A 19,722-nucleotide genomic window follows, 5' to 3' on the forward strand; every position below is an offset into this window, starting at 1 on the left:
CCAACATACGTACGTTCACGACGAGGAGACATTCTCTCGCACAATCTTCTCCTTCCCATCCATCCATGGACGTAGGCAAGCCGGAATAACAACAGACATATCCTTCTCATCCCATCCCACCTCCAAGAGTGCCGCCAACACTCTTGGAATAGCGAGGGCGGTCCCGTTGACGGTCCACGGGAACGTGAGTTTACCGTTGATCTTGGCCCTGGTAGCAAGTCGTCGGGTCTGATAGTCGGTGCATATGCTAGCAGAAGTGACCTCGCCCCAACCGCCATTCAACTCTTGGCGAGATGGGAAAAATGCCTCCATGTCGCATTTCCGAACGGCCGAAGCACCGAGGTCGGCAGTGGGCATTTCGAGGACGCGGCAGTGCAAGCCAAGGGAACCGAGAATCTCCGTCTGAATATCGAGCATTTCCTCAAAAACATCACCCGTTTCGTCGCCGTCCGGGCTTGTCCAGGCAAACATCTCAACCTTTGTGAACTCATGAACACGGTAAAGTCCCTTGGTGTTGGCACCGCGAGCACCGGCCTCGGCTCGGTAGCATCGGGAGACGGCAACCCTCTTCATTGGCAACTCCGAAGCGTCCAGCGTTGTGTCTGATTTCATAGCGGCAAGAGGAATTTCCGAAGTGCCGGCAAGACTGAGCTCCGGCTTGCCCCTTTCTACGTCGTCCTGAGATTGTGCGAGGGCATAGATTTGCTGCTCGCCATTCTGGTCTCGCGGTTGAAACCCGCATGCCGAGGCCATGTGACTGTAGACGATACTCGGCGGTGAGACTTGGCGCCAGCCGTGCTTGGTAGCTACAGCCAAAGCGTACTGAACGAGAGCTTGCTCTAGTTGTGCCGCCTCGTCCAGGAGATAATACCACCCCCATCCTGAGGTGGTGCCGGCGGCGGCAAAGTCAAGTAAACCGAGTTCCGATCCGATGTGAATGTGAGACCTCCAGACTGTGTCAGACGCACTAGAGGGCTCAATAGGATGGTCATTTATGTAGCTTAGCAACAGCGGTTCATCGCCAACAGGAGTAACCTCGCTGGTGAGGTTTGGAATACCCAGAGCGAGGCTTTCCATTTCTTCGACCAGCTTCGCCTCATTTTGCTCGAATACCGACAAACTTTGCTTCAGCAACCGAGCTTCTTCAAGAAGTTGTCCACGAGACATATCCTTCAAGGTGACGAAGTCGGCATCGTCGCGGACGGAGGCGGGATTGGCGATCTGACGACGGAGGAGATTGGACTTTTCTCGCACGGCCCGGCTGTCTTTCTGAAGAGCCTGCCATTGTGTGAATATTTCGTTGATGCGTGCCGGGCTCTTGCTCTGGACAGCGTAGTTCCGGTCGAGACAATTTTGTTCAAAAAGACTTGGATTTTCCCGGATACGCCTAATGTCGATAATCGGCTTGGGCGCAGTCGGTGGCCGTTTTGTATCGGCGAATGCGCGAGCAAATGTGCGACTAGTGACGATGCCGTTCCTTTGCGCCGGAGACGATGGTCGAGGTGACAGCTTCACGGCCCTGGGCGAGCGATGCGTCAAACTTGGAAAGTTTCTCATGTCGACTGATTGAATTTGGCGTGACTAACAGAGAGTTCTCTACTTCAAGTTGAATTATTTGATGCATCATCCGAGGAAGTGTAAGGTGATGTTTCTCAAATCGGTTACAATGGTATCGATATTATGCATTCCCGCTCCTCGCTTAATGCAATATACGAAAGGTTCTTTCTACGCTGACGGAAACCAGATACTTTTTGTTCTCCCATCTCTCTTCTTTCGAATGTTCATACTCATTCAAACTCCCATGCTTTTGGGGTATTGTTCCTGGGCTACAGCACATGCCTGCATACTTAGAGTCTACATATCGTTAGGTCTGGTATGAAAGGTTTGTTCCGCTGAGACGATTCCGTTCTCCCTTGACAATACATTTCATCAATGTTCTGCTCAACTCTGGAGCTCCGTGTCAGACAGCGCCCCACGCACCCAGCGTCCAGTTTGCTATGCTCCCGCCAGTAGCTCCCCGCATCAAGCCCCCTGGTCCCATGCTTTGCCGCTGTTGAGCCTTGACATCGATTTCGTTAGGCCGCGAAGCACCGTTGACTCCATGTTGTATCCAAAGCTCGCGATCAATGTTTGCCATCGCTGCGACCTTCAGCTGGCATGTCAAACTGGCGCCTCCCCATGGTCCAAGCGACTCTAAAGGTCGAAAATGGCCTTGTTTGTTTGGATATGTGTTGTCGCGCTTTCTAAGTGAGTCCTCGATGATGTCTGCGGCATCTCGAGGAGCGTTATGTGCCGAGTCTGATTTAGTTTCTGTCAGTCCCTCTTCTAGCACGACCTCTGTTGGGCCACTGGTAGTCTGCCGGTACGTGGCTCTCTGTAGCCGCGAGTTATTCTTGTAGTTTGCCGGTGCCTGGCCTTGGATAGGATCCCATCCGCGCTCTTCAACGAGGTGCAGCAGCTCGTCAAATATTCTGCGTCGTAACCCAATCACTCTGGAACAGCCACCAATGAAAATAATGCGAGACATGCAAACGGCCCGAGCGTCGATAGGCAGCCGCAAGAGATGCTGGTGAATGAGCTGGTGAACTGGTATTTCGTCGTCGTCGAAGCTGCTACGACAGAATTGCGGCGCAAAAAAGGTAGTCTCACACGGATCGGATAGTTGCTGGAATGGCACAGTCAAGGTCACAGATGGACTAATAGACAGAACCGGAATCTCAACGTTTCCCTTCGATTGCTGAGGAACCGTAGGCGATGGTGGTACCGACTCATCCTGCTCCTCGACTGTGGGCAAACCCTCTCCGTGGTGTTGATGTCGCCTTTGCTCTGCCGCCAACACACGATCGCTATCTGATTGACGACACCAGACCATACGACGTGCCACTTCTTCACACTCCTCAAAGCTCACTGAATGTTGGCCATGTTCTTTTTCTTGGCGTATTCTTTGTGATTGGGCAGGATTTTCTGACAAGGCAGCCTGGAGGAGGTTGTGCACTTCATCAACCAGCATCTTGCCTCCGCGGACGGTCCGCGTTGTACGGATCTCGCGATATTCGTACACACTCGTCACTACCGTTTCTGCCCAACCGAGGTCCACAACCAGCGCAGATCGAGCGCCAGCTCCAATGGCAGACGTCACCGCGGTAGACATGAGCGAAACTGTTGGTGCTTGGAAACGGTGGAAGAGAACATCGAGGGCAGCTCCGAGGAGCGGCAGAGGTACAGATGAGGAAAGGACGAGGGCAGTCCTACGAGGTCGCGAATCGATAAGGAGGAACCTGGGTAACACAAGTAAGCAACGAGCCAGAGAAAGCAACGGGTGGCAGCGGCTTGATACTTGGTCAGGGCTTCTCGAATAGCGCGATCAATCTTGTCTTCGACAAGACCCAGGTCTGTTAATCGCAAATCGTACTGCCAGAGCTGATGATCATTGCCCCAGGCCTTGCCTCTCGGGCGTCGTCTCCAGTCATCTTGGTGGTCCGGGTCCCAGGCACGGTAATCCCCAACCCGGCGTTGCTCTTCTGGTCCGAGTGAGATGATCGCCTTGGGTGTTGGCTCACCCGCAAACCCAAGTCGGATGAATCGAGATCCTAGTTCAATTACGACGATATCTTCCTCGGCTCGTAAGCTAGACGGCGAGCCAAATGTAGACGATACCGTGCGGGACGGCGTATGCGGGCTGAGAGGGCCGCCAAGACTGGAGCCGCCACCAGTCTCGGTCCGAATGTTCGAAACGGATCGATGGGCAAGACTTGGGCCTGCACTGGACGACATATTGTCAGTTCCGACAACGTACTCTTAATGATGTCGAACGTCAAAAGATATGCGCAACAGAGCGCTTCGTACCTTGTAGGTACGACTCCAGGCAGTGCGGCGGGCTTAGGTAAGTTGGCGGAGCTGGCACTTCAGCAACACTATGCACCCTGGCACCTCAACGCGCGGGGCCACTGACTGCAAGCCCGGTGGCCCGATGCTTGCACAGTGCACTAGCGCATCCCCGGCCTCGCCAAGTCCCCTCCACCATCGGTGCAGCCAATGTTAACCCAGCGGAGTGGCACTGTAGCCTGAGTAACCAACCTAGTTGCTGTCTATTTTGCAACAACCCACCTACTAGGTGGAAGACGTCAACGACTACAGTATATCCAGCTTTTCAGAGCGCTCTTGGTATAGCCATTTTCAGTTTCGCAACACGTAGGAGGCATTGGATTATCATGCTGTGAAACAGCCCGGAACGAACGCTTCTTCTCCCAACCTCTGTTGATCTGCAGGCAGCGAACTTCTTGAGACGTACCTTGAGTATCACGATACGGACATGTATTGAGTCCTCAACGGCATCGGATTGGTCATTCGCACTCCAATCTTTTTGGGGGCATGATCAGCAGCATTAAACAGTATCCTAGTTCAGGAGCTTGCTGCTTTCATTCAAGGCTCACAATCACCGATCAAAACATTCGACCAGCACATTACCATGGGTATCAAGGGGTGAGAGAACTCATTTGTCATGTTTCTTCTCTACGTGGCTGACATCACTTCCTCAGCATCTACCGTGAGCTTGGCTCAGGTCAGAGAGTCTCCCTGGCCAAGCTGGCAACTGAGCACCTTGAGAGTTCTGGCCGGCCACTGCGCGTCGCCATTGATATTGCTATCTGGCAGTTTCAGACCCAGGCAGCACGAGGTACAGCTGTGTCACAGTGTTTTTCCTAGGTATCATGCTGACTGCCTACCAGGCGGCACCAACCCTGCGATAAGAACTCTGTTTTATCGCCTAGTACGACTCTTGGGTCTTGCGATACATCCCATCTTCGTGTTCGATGGCCCTCACAAGCCTGCCTTCAAACGCAACAAGCGCTCGGGAAAAGGTGGTGGAGTGGCAACGGCGATGGCCAAGAGACTTATCCGACTCTTCGGGTTTCCTGTACACGATGCACCCGGGGAGGCTGAGGCAGAGTGCGCCCTGTTACAACAACAAGGCATTGTCGACGCCGTGCTGAGCGAGGACGTCGACACCATCATGTTTGGATGTACAAGAACACTTCGAAACTGGTCTTCAGAGGGAATCCGCGGTTCCAAGACGCCAACCCACGTCAGCTTATACGATGTCGACGTGCTCCTATCTGCTGGCACCGGCCTGGATCGAGAGGGCATGGTTTTGGTCGCTCTGATGAGTGGTGGTGATTACATCCCAGAAGGTGTTCCGGGCTGTGGTGTCAAGCTGGCTTGTGAGGCTGCCAAGGCAGGGTTTGGCAAGTCTTTGTGTCGACTAAAGATTGATGAGCCTGTGCAATTTGAAGAGTGGAGGACCTTCTTGAAGCACCAGCTTCGGACAAATGAGTGTGGCTTCTTCCGGACGAAACACAAGGCGCTGGCCATTCCCGACGAATTCCCAAGCCGACAAGTGCTGCGCCACTACACTCATCCAGTGGTATCGAATGCCGAGACTATCGCTCAGCTGAGGGCGAGAACCCACTGGAACCGCCAAATAGACGTTCAAGGTCTTCGATATTTCGTTGACGAGACGTTCGAATGGGCCAACAAAGCCGGCGCAGTGAAACTGACCAGAGTTCTCTCCCAGAGCCTGTTAGTGCACAAGCTATTGGATCTGCATCTCACTGAGCGCTGCGACGAGACAACAGACCAGATGGAACGGAACGAGGCGGCCCTCGTCAAACGCATTTCTGGGCGCCGAAATCACCATAGCACCGACGGGATACTTGAACTGAGGGTCTCGCATGTCCCAGCAGACATTGTCGGGCTGGATATGTCAAAGGAGATGGAAGACGAACCTGTTTCGTTTGATCGACACGGGCTAGCACTGAACAGCGACGATGACTTTCACGGTGGTGCGGATGTCGAAATTGACATCACCAGTGAAAAGTCCAAAGCCAGGGCCAATTATGACCCTACTATCGCCGAATCCATCTGGCTGCCGGAATCCCTACTCAAAATCAGCGTTCCCATCACCGTGGAGGATTGGGAAGAGACGCAACGGGCCAAAGAAAAATCTCGTGCCGCAATAAAAGTCAACAAAAATAGGACGGGTAAAGTTGCTGCAAAAGAAGCAGGTGGTCTCGACAAATGGATTCTAGTGACGAAAAGTGCGTCAACAATTACGGCTATGGGGGACGCAGGTAGAATGCTAGAGCCAATACCCAAAGACAGCAACAGCAACACAAACAACAACAGCAACACAAACAACAACAGCAACACAAACAACAACAGCAACAACAGCAACAACAGCAACAACAGCAACAACAGCAACAACAGCAACAACAGCAACAACAGCAACAACAGCAACAACAGCAACAACAGCAACAACAGCAACAACAGCAGCAACATCCATCCGGGACCACCCACTGCGTTACCTCGAGCTTCTGCCCAAGCTCAAGTGGTGACAGCAGCATCGCTACGCTCAAGCTCTGCGAGAAGTTCGACCAGTCGAAGTAAGCAATCCAGTTCCACCGGGAAAGCGACTGCCGCAGAACCGAGCGGGCACAAGAACCCCTGGGCATACGGTGGCTCACAACATATGCCTAGGATTACCAAGTTTCAGCCCTCGGAGCCAGTTCTTCTGTCGTCTAGCCCCTTGCACTCGTCGCTTGCGCCTACTTGTGCGCCGCTGACCGGCTCATCGGCTCCAGATATAGTCGATCTGTGCGGTCCCGACGATACTCTGACGTCTAAGCAGCCCAAAATGTCTGCTCGACCCGCAGTCCCCAAAACACAAGTGCCTTGCCAGGTTGAACGGATACGGGCAACGACTTCAGACCTTCCCCCCCCTCTGCCCCAAAGCAAGAGATCCATAAAGCAGACCAGGATGGATTCCTTCATCACCAGCTCTCCCAGGCGACAGCAGGCGTCGAGGAACACGTTTGCATCGCTCATTGATGATGAGAGGACTAGCCCAGAACTTGGTATGGGTGACAGGGAGACCAATGAGCCTTCGTTGGTTATTTGCAAAACTGCCAGCCCAGATGCATTATCACAAACCACCCTAGATTCGAAAGTATGGCCTGTCGACGAAAGGCCAAGCACGTCTCAATCAAAACCGATGCGTCGATACAAGACGGTGCCTCGTAAAAGTGCGGTCGGGTTCTTCAAAGAGGTTGACATAAGTGACGAGGAAAAAGAGGACAGGGCATGTGGACTGGCGAGGCGCTCGGTAACGAAGTCATCGAGGCAACGTAGTGTAGCTATCATAGATCTCACTGGAGACGACTAACAATACCTCACACTGAGGCATGCTGATCATTTTGCGATACATATACAAATATTATGGAGAAGTCTAGTGGCATGTCTAGAAGGCTCCAAATTTATCTCGTCGCACACAAGGTCGTCGTTGGGTATCCAAGGTTACATCCGTCCATACTAACAAATCATTTCAGTAGTGTCGTATATCATCAGTCAGAGGACCGACTAAGGCCTCTTCGTCTTGTCTGCGAATTGCAGATGGGTATCTTATGTCGACGCTTCGAGCCGCTCTTCCTTTCCCCGTCCTCCTCCTTCCTCTACCTCAGTACTCAACATGCCATGGAAGATCATGATCCCCGACGGTGGTGCAGGTGAGGTAACCAATCCCATCAGCTGTTCTCCCACTGCTAATGTCCAACTCGAGGCCACTTCCCATCAAGGGTCGTACAATATCATGAGCCATCATCTTGAGTTCATCAATCCGCTTCTCAAAACGTCGAAGATTGTCGCGGCTGTATAGCTCAGGCGTCAACTTAAGGAACCGTTTGCACTCGTCATGACCAAGATAGGACGACGATGACGACCCAAGTATTCGATACGTGCGACCAACATTTGCCAGTGGAGGCACCGAATTTGGGAGGGCAAGTTGCTGGGGCTCGACCCCACGGCCATCCCGGGAGTCTTTGAATATCGATGGACTGGTATTGTCGGCCAGCCACTGCCGAAACAAACTGACGGCGAGCCAATCTAAGTACGACGTGCTAGGTGTAACGCGCTCACCCCTGGCTGTCAAGAGATTGATTCTGAATAAGCGGCCCTCGATACGGCTGACGATTTCCGCGAGCTCATCCACCTTATCTTCGATGATGTCGAGGACAATATCTGGAAGCGCAGCCCGCAAACTGCGTTCTCCTGCTGGCCATTGCCCAACTACGTGTATCATAGCCTCTTGAAAGATTACCTTGCTACGTGCGAGATAGCCCAAGCGGAGATAGGATATGGGATACTTGGCGATTTGCTTCCAAAGCCTCGACTGGAACTGCAGCAAGTGATGATCAACTCTGGGGCCGACTACGGCCAGCGCGTCATACTGATCCGCCAAAGTGAGGAGCGACTTGCATTGCACGTAGGCGTCGGCGATATTGATCCCGTCCAAAGCCGGAGGATAATTGTAAAAGATGCGAAAGAGGTTGTCGTAGTCTCTGAGCAGGTCTTGATCAGCTTGAGACAGCGATTGGGCTGAATTCGAACCGGGGATCAAGCTCAGATTGGCCACGGAGCGAAAAAAGGGTTGACCTTGACCGGAGGAGAATTGCGAATGGTCCGAGGTCCTCCTGCGTGTGGCGGGTAAAGGCTGGTGGCGATTCTGAGCGACACCACAGCCGAAGAGAGATTCAGGCCCAGACCCAGCAACGTCGGACCGATCTTCGTCCTTTTGCACCAACATTGGTATATCCCCATCGCCGGTCCCCGGATCCAGCTCGTAGCGCCATCGTTTCCGAACACCGGCTGGCGTAGTCAGGGCTCGATAGGTGGTGGTAGCAGAAGCAGAGTCGGAGCCGTCACTTATGCGACCGAGTTCGAGTGAAGCGGCATCCGAAACGGGCTTGGACCACTCAAGACTTGTACTCGCCTCGAAGAAGCCGGAACATCGGGTGAGAGTATGGCGATGCAGTAGATAGCGATTCTGGTGGCCGCAAACTTTGACTATGATCTCGACGTCGCCCGAGTTGCTAAATGTAGGAAATTCATTTTGAGGAATGCTGGTAGAGACGCCGACATGTGACCTGTTGTATCGCTTCGTGCGCGAAAGGGAGGGACGCGAAACGACCGAGGAAGGCCCTCGCAAGGTCAAGGACGTCGAAGAGTCGGGCTGCGAGACCATGAAGACGTCGCGAAACCGGAGCTGGATGTTCGAGCGACGGAAGAGGACCTACGGCGGCCTGAACATGGGGGGTGAGTCGATTGCGAATTTGACCGCCGCTGTCGATGGACAGTCACGGAGGATTGAAGACGGCGTGACGAAGGGTTGCGCAGGGGGGGGATCCTGTGACAGGCTGTCGTCGTCGTTCTTGTTGTTGTTGTTGTTGTTGTTTTGTATGGGACCCAGGAGCTGGGGTGTCTGTCGGCCGCACGACCCTGAACACTTTGGACCACTTTGGGATGTGGTGCAAAGGCGGCACTGATCAGCCACGCGGTGGCACGCGGGGGGAGCAGTCAAAGAAGTAATCGATCAGAGGGCTAATGACGAAGACAGACGAAAAAGTAGAAATATGGCAGGCAAGTCGAAGAAGGAGTAGGGGACGGGGCGGGGCAGATGGGATTTGTTGGTGTCGGGCGCGGACGAAAATTGGGAGCCGCGATCATCAGCAATAGTGACGCGAAAACCTGCCAGACTGACAATGACGGTCGGTGTTTTGAAAGATGAGAAGAAGAGACGATGCGATAGTACGCTTAAGCAGATGTGAGGTTGGTTCGGATGGCAGTTGGAGGTTGAGGTAACAAGCAGAGATGAACCCAGAAGAAGAGTCCAATTCTCCCAGCCTCGACAACCCAACATAAGACACAGGCGAGTTCTATATGGGATGACTGGGCAGGGCACACCTGTTCGGAACGAATGGCAAAGACCCCGCGATGAGGAGAGAGGGCCGAGGCGTGAAGGCAAAAGAGAGCGTAGAGTCGACTCACCCACAGGCCAAGCAAAAACACCATGCATATGGGCAATTAGAGCGCCCGGAACACGGAGCAGCGGGACTGGACGTATGTCAACAGCAAACGTGACGTGACCCTAGGTAGCTCAATGTAGCAAGATGGGCACAACGAACACGCATGGATCAGCCATAACTTGTAAGACACTCCCTGGCCACCCTTCCAACGTCACGAAACCCTTTGCCTTGCTTAGATCAAAAAATGCCTTGGTGAACGGACGCTGCAAGAGCACGAAGCGTCAGCAAGAGATTGAATGGCCATCACGCTGCTACTGGTTGGTGATGTATGCATCTCTAGCTTGTCACCTCTGGCTTCAAGGCAACATGCAGGGGCCGTTGACATACCTAGGTAGGCACATTGGCAAGGCGTACTCCGCCAAAGGCACCTTACCTCCAGTACATAGTGTCCCCTCACGCTCTGCTATCCGTTCCATGTTTCGTTGCAACTTTCCGGCGGCTGAGATGGGGCGGCCCTGATTGACTACTTACATAATACACTTTAGGTCACGAAATCCGCGCTTCCTAGTGTGCCTATGGATCCCATCCTGCCTGAGAACAGTGAGGCGGATGACCTGGATAGTGCCGCTCCGACTACCTACGCGGGACCACCCCCCTGACAACATCGGCCCTTCAGCGTGTTCTGCTAGCGACCTACTAGGTGCCTATAGACTCTAAGGCTACTATGCGGGCTCTTCACGTTATATATATGAAATGAAGAAGCTATACTCTTTATTTCTCTCTTGGTTTTCTTTATTTATTACTATCTTATAATAAATTTAAATAAGTACTATAAAGGCTTAGATATTAAAGATTAAAGCTAAATTATTAGCATAGGTATAAGCATATTTAGGGGCGTAGTATATACACCTATATAGTATAAAGTTATAAATAGGTTTATATTATAATAAAAAGTGATAATTTTAAGTATTTATAAGTATTTAATTACATAGATAATAATAAAAGAAGTAATATATTATAATAATTTTAGTTATTATAACTAGTAAGTTATATCCTCTATTGAGAAAAACTAAATAGAAAAATAACTTAAAATATAACTTATTATTATTCTTATATCATTATTATTATTATTACAAAAGAATATTATTATTATACGTAAGTGCAAATAAAAAGATGTAATATTGCAATGCCTTTTCTAGAGGATTTCTAGGAGATTTCTCTAAGGAATACTCTAAGTATTTCCTAGGGAAATCTTAGGGAAATCCGCGTTCTATCTGCTCTAGGAAATTAAGGGGAAATCCTAACCTATAGCATAATAATTATGTATTAATAATATATATTATATAATTAATATAATAGTTATAAGTTATAATAAATAAAGTAAGTTTATATAATGTTATATATTTTAAGATCTGTTAGTTTATTTTATATAAAACTTTAAATATTTACGTAAATAAAGTAATATAATAAGTATTATTATTATTCTATAAGATATTATATATTAGTAACTTTATATAGTTTAAATAACTACTTAAAAGTTAATATATAGAGTACTTTATAAGTTACTAAAATTACTAAAGTTATTGAAATACAGATTTACTATTATAAAATATATTTTAAAAGTATATTCTTTTTGTATTAAAAGGCTTTAAACTCTATTATACTATATTAATATTAAATACTAAGTAATATATTATTAAGAACTTCTTTAAAAAAAAGAAAACTTAAGTTATATATACTAATAATAATAATAATAATAATAATAATAATAATAATAATAATAATAATAATAATAATAATAATAATAATAATAATAATAATAATAATAATAATAATAATAATAATAATAATAATAATAATAATAATAATAATAATAATAATAATAATAATAATAATAATAATAATAATAATAATAATAATAATAATAATAATAATAATAATAATAATAATAATAATAATAATAATAATAATAATAATAATAATAATAATAATAATAATAATAATAATAATAATAATAATAATACTATAGTAAAGTAAGTAATATAATATATGATATTATATTAGAATTAGCTAGTTATTATAAATACTCTATAGTATATTTAGACTTTTAAACTAATTAAAAATCAAAAAAGAAGTTTTTATAGTTAGAATTAAAATATATAAGTTTTTATACTATTTTTTTAATTAGTAGAGAGTATATTTATATAGTATTTCTAAGATTATATCTATATATAACGTAAATTCTGCTATAGTTTTTTTATAATAAGCTATAGTATAACTATAAACTTAACTTAATAATGAAAATTAAACTAATATATATATATATATATATAACGTGGTTCATCAGTCAGCGACGAATATCAGTCAGCGACGAACTTTTTCCCAAACGCGGTTTGCACCAAACCACTTAAAACTTTGACGCGTAATAACTCCACAACCATCATGCCAATTTACACATAAGAAGACAAGATACTTCTAGCCATTAAGGCGATCCAATCAGCCCGCATCGCCAGCTGAAGGCTAAGTGTGTTATATATTATGAAGACTTATAGTGTCCCTAAAAGTTCTATACGCTATAGAATAAACGATTAACCTTAATATAAATATACCTAACCTTAATAATATAAACTTAATCTAATTAAAGAGAAAATACTTCTCTAATATATTATTTAATAGGATTTTAGAGGATTTCCTTACGCCTCACTAGTGTGGAAGATATAGCTAATCTCCTGCTGTAAGTATGTAATAGTAAGCCTATTAGTAAGCAATAGGCTAGGTGGTTTGTGGACTTATAGCCTGCTCTGAAAACTAAGTTTAATTATTTATATAATTATTAAAAGGCTCTTTAAGAAGATCCTAAGGTTATATTAAAGTGGTTTATATTATTATATAATATAATAGCTAAATATAATATCTAAGAGGGGGACTTATATAATTTTAATAAAACTAGCTTTATAATAGGTATAATTACTATAATAAAATAAAGTCTATCTAGCTTAATAACTATAAATAAGCTATAGTTATTAAATATGTTAATTTAGGTAGGTAGTATATCCCTCTATTTATAATTATTAAAGGTCTATATCACCTTATTAGTTAGACTATAGAATTAAGTTTTCTAGGTAACTAAGTGATTAAACCTATTATTAATAGATAGATAGATAATTAGATAGGTCTTAACTAAATTAAATATTTTAATGGAAATATTAAGAACTAAATAAAAGGTGTTTCTTAGATATTTATTATTAATAGCTTTAAAAGCTATTTATCAGCTAAATTTCATAATTAATATAAGCAGAATAATATTATAACTATTAATATACCTATATATTCATTATATCTATTATAGCTATTAAATATTACTTTTTATTTACCTTTAAAATATATATATAGTAATAAAATTAACCTATTTATTAGAGCTTCTATAAATTATATTACTAAATCTAAAAATTTTATTACTTTCTATTAAGCTTATAACAAGGTTTTTAATAAAGAAAATATTAGGTGTACTTTCTAAAGCGTTAGAATTTCACTATAAAACCTAGACTATATTATCAAAAAGCTTAATATATATTTATAAATACTTACACCTCTTACAACTAACCTTTTAATACTACTTACTACCTTAGCAGTTATAAACACCCTCTGACTTATAATAAACTATCTTATAATTTAGCTTTATTAAAAGTTATATCTTTACTTATTAAAAAAGCTTATTAATACTAATTATTACTATAGTTAAGTAATTATTAAAAAGTATATAAGTAATAATATACTTAATCACTATTTAAACTAATTAGCTTTATACCTTTAAGGATATAAATATAACACTTATTAAGCGCTAGAAGGCTAAAAGAATATAAATATAGCTTAGAGGGGCACTTAATATAGAGGAATCTCAGGTTTTGCTTAAAGGGAAATAAAAAGGGAAACGTCCAGCACCTCAAGAGGATGAGGAGGGGGGTCTATCAAAGAGAGCCCAGCCAGCTCAGAGACGCTGTAGTATGTGTGGTGAGACCAGTTATAATGTGAGAACCTGTTGTAAGGATGTGGAATTGTTAAATAATTTGAGTAGCAATGAGGAATAGTTAATTAAATATATTGTGGTTATGTAATAGTAAATACCATTATGTGCATGGGAAAAAGTTTGTTGCTAACTAATATTTGTTGCTGACTGATGAACCACGTTATATATATATATATATATATTTAGAAAGTATATAAGCTTATTAAGTATATATTACTATACTATATAAAACTAACTTATTAATATATTATTCAATAAATAGATAATATAAGCTATTTATAAATTACTTTATTATTACTCTCTTTATATAAAGTAAAGTTCTTATAATATCTGTATAATACAGTAATATATACTTAATAAGCTTACGAACTAAGTAAATATTTGAATATTAATTTAATTCTAATTATTAAAACCTCTTTTTCTTTTTTTAATTAATTTAAAACCTATTATATATATAAAGTCTTTAAAATAAATATATATATATATATATGTATATATATATATGTATATTAAAGTATTAATTAATACTCATTAATTATAATATAATAATATACATTATACTACTTATTTTATTATGTATTATATAATATAACTTAAGCTTTCTTCTTATTAAGGGTTTTTTAACAGTATATTACTTAGTATTAAGTATTAAAGCATATTAAGGCTTTAAACTCTTTAGTACAAAGTTAGGAAAAAGCAAATACCTTTGTACTACTTTCTAAAGTTTATATAATCTAATAATTAAAACTATTATAATAAAAAAGAGTTTACTTTTTTTTTTTTAAACCTCTATATTCTCTAATACTAAGTGTAGTATCTCTATATTTACACCTTAAGCTATATCTCTTAGGCTTAGTCCTTTTCTATTTCTATACCTTGCTATATATTACACCTCAGCTTCAGACGAGCCCGGCTTCATTCGTGCACTGCCCGTACTCACTACCTTCCTTGGCAATGGTGCTTAATTCGAGTCACGGTGTGTTACCCGGGGTGTTAGTCCACATTACTCGCTCCGAGACAATCTTGGGCAAATGCCCGTTCAGTACTCCATATTGCCCATGCCTCCTTATGGTACGACTAACAAGTCTGAGCTCAAACTCCATGCCACGAGCGTCGAGGGCAGTCCAGCGTTGGTGTCGTGTGTCTCGCGCACGTCAAGCACCTCTCAGCTGGACGGGCATCATCATCATCGCCATCAGGTCAAAACGCTGCACACGTCGATCGGATTTGTAGTCGAGTGTAGTAAGATAATAATCAATTGCGACCGGGGTTGGCCACGGATTCATAGCCCGCCGATGAGCAAGGTCAAGTGCAACAAAGAAACTAATTTGACTGATACGCCAGAACCAGTCTTTCTACATTGTCAGAATGAAACGCCTAGACTCAGTTCCTTCTCTACTGTATGGAGCAACAGAGTCTTGACGGGTGCGTGCAAGGGCCCTACCATCGAACCCAATCCCATCAAGCAAGCCCATACGCAAGAATAATGATGATGCGCCCCCCCCTCCCCAAAGCCTGCCATTATCGTCTTGTGATCCCAGGTAACAAACAAATGAACCGCGCTGTACTGCACAATGATTGCGCTTTAGCACATCTCCATTTGGATGTCTGCCTCTGCTGCAAGCGTGGTGGAGGGTGATTCGCTAGCTGGGGACTCAGTCGCCGCGAGAGTCTCTGGGCCGTCGAATGCGGGAGGTGAGCACTTCAAGTTTCTTAGTGCACCCTCGGCGTCTGCACTGACAAACCGACCTTGTCGAAGATCCTCGGAAAAGAGAAAAAAACCCTCGACGGCTTCCACTAGATATGATTGTAGCCCTTTGCTTTCGAGTCGAATGACAGCCGACGAGACTGGGTAATGGTTCTCAATGTAACGGGCCCATCCACGAGCAGCAGCCTGGATGTGCTGATCTTCGCTGATGCGTCTCCAGCCAACGCCGAGATGCAAGGTAAAGTGGTCGACTATGGGCTGAGAAGCTTGTTGCAAGGGAAGAGATCCTGCTGTTGATGCAGGAACTGGTTGGCTGGCCGCGCCGAAACCATGCACGTTGTTCTGCGTGAGTCGTTGAGATTTATTGCTTCGCAGAGAAGGGCGCTGTTGTTGTTCGTGCAGACGCGTGATGGCTTCCCTGGCCTTACGAGCCTCGTCTTCCGCCGCCCTCTCTTCGACCCAGGTGCCTGACTGACTGCTTGCGTCGGCGACGTAGCTTCCCTTCTTGATGAGCACCATGCCTGGGCCGTACTCCCACTCATCCTCAGCCTCTTTGTGTTCGGCGTGAGGCTCGGGCTCGTCTGTAATAAGGTTGGGGGCGGCCTCATCGCGAGAGCGTTTGCGACCTGCGACCTTGAGGTTTCCGGAGGGTACTGCCGCCGGGTGAGCGCAGCGTTGTAAGGCGACAGATTGATCGAAAGAGGCTGCCGGGGAAGCGTAAGACTCCATGCTGAAGCTGGCTCGATGGGCGGGCTGCGGTGGTAGGGCCATGACTGGCGAGGCAGTTGAGAAGGATCGGCCGAAAGATGACATTGCTACTTTGTTAGACCTGTGGAAGGTAAGTTCGATTGTCTGTTTTAGATAGCTCTTCTACGCATCAAGACAGGTTAGTAGTTGCAAGATGACACCCCAGAAATGGGTTGCAGCTGGCGGCGATAGCGGATGGGCGTGAATGATATGGTGCTGTGGTGCAGGGCCACAAGGTACTTGGCGGATGGTCGAAGGAGTCCGAGGCGAGAGAAGGCCGAGATGAGACAGGACCGTTCGAGATCGGAGCGATAAGTAGCAGCTCGCAATGGTAGGTTGGTGGTAAGAGGTGGTTTGAAAAGACGGCAGCAACCTGACGGTGATAGTGTAAGGCAGAATAGAATGGCCGTTTGGTGATGGGCTCGATGACGGTAGCAGCTAAAGCAGGGTTGACCAAGCTAGCGTATGGGGTACATCAGTGAGTAGAGAGGGAAGAACTTAGGTTGCAAGAGCGAGGCTGTCAGAAAGAGACGATGGGAGACGAGACGAGACTCAACACCAGATGGGTGGATGAACTTGCAGTGGCTGGGAAAGGGGTGAAAGGTAGAGGTTGAGGTAGAGCCGAAGGTTTAAGGTGGTAGGTGTAGACAGAGCTATCCTTTTGTATTTTGTAGTATGGCCAGGCCAATTGACAGACGGAAAGGAAACGCGTAGGCAGGACAAGACGAACAGAGACTGAACAGGGCCGGCGAAAAAAAAGGTTGGAGTGCGGTAGACAAGGGAACGTCGCCTTGAGAGTCTTTACACCCCAGCTCCCCGTCGCGAGTCGCATTGTCGCAGCTCTCGCGTTGGCGCTGGCGCAGCCGCTGCGGAGAGACACGGAGGAGAGAGTCCTCGCTCTTGTGAGAAGGCGAGCCACAGCGGAGTGGGGTAGGTACGTATTGCTTGCCACGACTTGAGACGCAAGGATTCTTGGTTGCGGATCGCTGCCACTCGCAGCAGAAACCATCTCCGGGACCCCGTGTGAACTTGTCCCTGCTGAATGACTACCTTGTGTGTCACCAGGACTACTAGCATACTGCGGTAGCGAGACCATCATCCGATGTTCTCTCTCCTTCTGTATGCTAGCGCCTGTCAGCGTTGTAACCTGCGATATCTGGGCTGTCCTGAAGGTAGGTACATATTCGCCGCGAATGAGCTTCCACCTTGCAGTCCACTGGACGTGTACGTACCGCGTATGTACCACAGTACGGCCTCTTGCTGTGGCTCCTTATGTTGCGCTCGGGTCCATGTTGATTTCTACCTTTGGGCCTTTGCCAAATCGGGCAGGCTGGTGACCGCAGTTGCTACAGCTGCAGCCGTCGTGTCGTGCCTTGTCCAGTACGGATACTGGCCGGCCATTTGCTGGCCGGCGACCTGGATAACTGGGGAATTAACTGCATTACGCCCAAATGCAAAACCCACACCCGCAGAGCAAACAACCCGGTCGCGAATAGCTAGTCAGATCATACGAGCAAATCGGCATACTGGTATCTGTTGCGGTGCGGACGATGAAGAAGCGGGCTTGCTGACTTTAGGGCGGATGACGTCTGGATAACAATTATGCAACCCTCTACCGCGTTATCAGTACATGAATGCACATCTTATGTATACATAGGTCCTCGGTACTGTCTAGGCACACAACCTGCACGCGATCACCTCCCAAAGCCTACGCAGTGTACTGACTCTTCTCCTTGCACCTTGTTGCCTCAGGCACCAGTTGCCAGAAGCACTTCACAATGCTCACAGCTGTCACGTGATCCTGATCACTTGACGGGCGTCCGGAAAGCGGGAGAATCCCCCGTGCCGTCAGAGTCAACTGGTTGTCGCTCAGGCTACCAACAATCCGATTCCGTTGCCGCACACCCACTCTACTACCGGCTCTTGAGCCACACCTGTTGGAAAATCAAAGTATCGGAATCACCCTTCCAGAAATGTACACTCTCTTCTAGCAAATCGACGTATACACTCTAGTCAACTACTCTTGTATTAATGAGCCTGATAGACTGAGTCGGCAGTCTTCTTCTATCAGGGTCACCGCGTGGGACTCCCCATTCGTCACCTTCCCGCTACCGACAATATAATGCTCCCAAACCGTAGTCGAGCACGATATGGGCATGTGCAATCACCCGCCAAGCCAGAGACAGGTCAGCACGTCTGTTGATTCACCCTCTGCGTTGTCCTGCCCAGTGCCGGCGCGTTGCGGCATCATACGGTGCCAGTTCCCCAGGGTTCTCCATACCGCCGTAAAGCCTAACAAGTCCTGGAATGCCCGTGTCGAATGGACTGGCCGCCCTCGCACGACGTCGATGGCGACCCAGCGCGGTAGTAGCTGGCCCCTGGAACAAATATCTTCCGCTTGGTGCCGTATATGATTCATGCAGCCGACTCTGGTGCCGAGCTTCCGGAAGGTGACGAGCCTGGGACTGGATCATCGCAGTGACCGAATCGTTATATACAATGAGCCTAGGGCTTCCATGAACGTCTCTATGCCCCCCAAAGCCCATGCGCATTGTGACTGGAGATGAATGTGAAGCGTAGACACGACTTGGCTCCCTAGGGCCGACCCCGCGTAAGGCCGCAGGTTGCGGTTGCTGCTGATAGTGTCAGCCTCACTTAGAAGTCGAGCATTACAATGGTGATCAGACACTCATGGATTGTACAAGAGATGACGAAGCTTGATCCATTGAAGGAAATGGCACAGACGGTCGAGGCATCGTGTTCAACGAGTTCGATGGCCCGTCGCAAGCGCTTGCCATGTTGGAATGCCAACCACTGCGAGGGCTGCTCTCGACGCCCTCAGTCCTTGACAGAGGATCAAAGCCTTGGCCGTTTGCGCCGTCTATGTCGTCGCTAGTGTCTTCTACCAGAACTTCTGGCGAAGCTGTTCCAGTCGGAATCGATGAATATAACAATCTAGGCAAATCCATGCAGTTAGAGTACGGGGTTGAATATTGAGGTTGCCGTAGTGGCACAGAAAGGGCTCCTAGATCATGTCTAGCTAGAGGATGAAGCTGCTGCTGGGCTTTCGATCGCCGGTGCAGATCGTTCACCTCGCATAGCGTCAGGCGGATGACAGTTGGTTCGAGGCGCAACATTTCGGCGTAGGTGATGACGAAATGGTGTGCTTGTTTTGTACACATTTGAGCGGTCAACCTTGGAAAGCAAGTGTTGCACATGAGTGCGGTGTCCTGGGCGAGAAGGCTCATGCTGCTCGTGAAGAAAGCACAAGGCTCTCTATTGCGGGGAGATCGCACGTATTCACTGCGCCTTCCCTTACGCACTGCTGTTCGATTTCTTCCAGGTTAGCTTCGCCCACGTTGGATGACGCAAGGAACCAAATCCCC

The 19,722-nt window shown here is 46.5% G+C and overlaps 5 protein-coding genes across 5 annotated transcripts; 1 reads left to right on the forward strand and 4 right to left on the reverse strand.

Annotated features, from left to right (window-relative positions):
* Positions 1-15: 15 nt before the first annotated feature.
* CGCA056_v003151 (Serine--tRNA ligase) lies at positions 16-1,557 on the reverse strand (the record flags this gene model as incomplete). Its single annotated transcript, XM_037318408.1, has 1 exon — positions 16-1,557. One exon carries the CDS (start codon positions 1,555-1,557, stop codon positions 16-18), a length of 1,542 nt encoding a protein of 513 aa, XP_037183272.1.
* Positions 1,558-1,960: 403 nt separating this feature from the next.
* Positions 1,961-3,774, reverse strand: Actr10 (Actin-related protein 10; the record flags this gene model as incomplete). The annotated part of the gene is made up of 2 exons (XM_037318409.1): positions 1,961-3,278; positions 3,338-3,774. The coding sequence occupies 2 exons, from the start codon at positions 3,772-3,774 to the stop codon at positions 1,961-1,963; spliced, it is 1,755 nt and encodes a 584-aa protein (XP_037183273.1).
* Positions 3,775-4,468: 694 nt separating this feature from the next.
* On the forward strand, positions 4,469-6,444 carry CGCA056_v003153 (Flap endonuclease GEN-like protein 1; the record flags this gene model as incomplete). Its single annotated transcript, XM_037318410.1, has 4 exons — positions 4,469-4,482; positions 4,539-4,675; positions 4,728-6,085; positions 6,133-6,444. The coding sequence occupies 4 exons, from the start codon at positions 4,469-4,471 to the stop codon at positions 6,442-6,444; spliced, it is 1,821 nt and encodes a 606-aa protein (XP_037183274.1).
* A 1,066-nt stretch (positions 6,445-7,510) lies between these two features.
* CGCA056_v003154 (uncharacterized protein) lies at positions 7,511-9,073 on the reverse strand (the record flags this gene model as incomplete). The annotated part of the gene is made up of 1 exon (XM_037318411.1): positions 7,511-9,073. The coding sequence occupies one exon, from the start codon at positions 9,071-9,073 to the stop codon at positions 7,511-7,513; it is 1,563 nt and encodes a 520-aa protein (XP_037183268.1).
* A 6,393-nt stretch (positions 9,074-15,466) lies between these two features.
* CGCA056_v003155 (uncharacterized protein) lies at positions 15,467-16,360 on the reverse strand (the record flags this gene model as incomplete). Its single annotated transcript, XM_037318412.1, has 1 exon — positions 15,467-16,360. The coding sequence occupies one exon, from the start codon at positions 16,358-16,360 to the stop codon at positions 15,467-15,469; it is 894 nt and encodes a 297-aa protein (XP_037183269.1).
* Positions 16,361-19,722: the final 3,362 nt, after the last annotated feature.

This window comes from Colletotrichum aenigma, assembly GCF_013390185.1.
Source record: "Colletotrichum aenigma strain Cg56 chromosome Unknown KSG_Cg56_contig02, whole genome shotgun sequence".
Classification (NCBI taxonomy): Eukaryota; Fungi; Ascomycota; class Sordariomycetes; order Glomerellales; family Glomerellaceae; genus Colletotrichum; species Colletotrichum aenigma.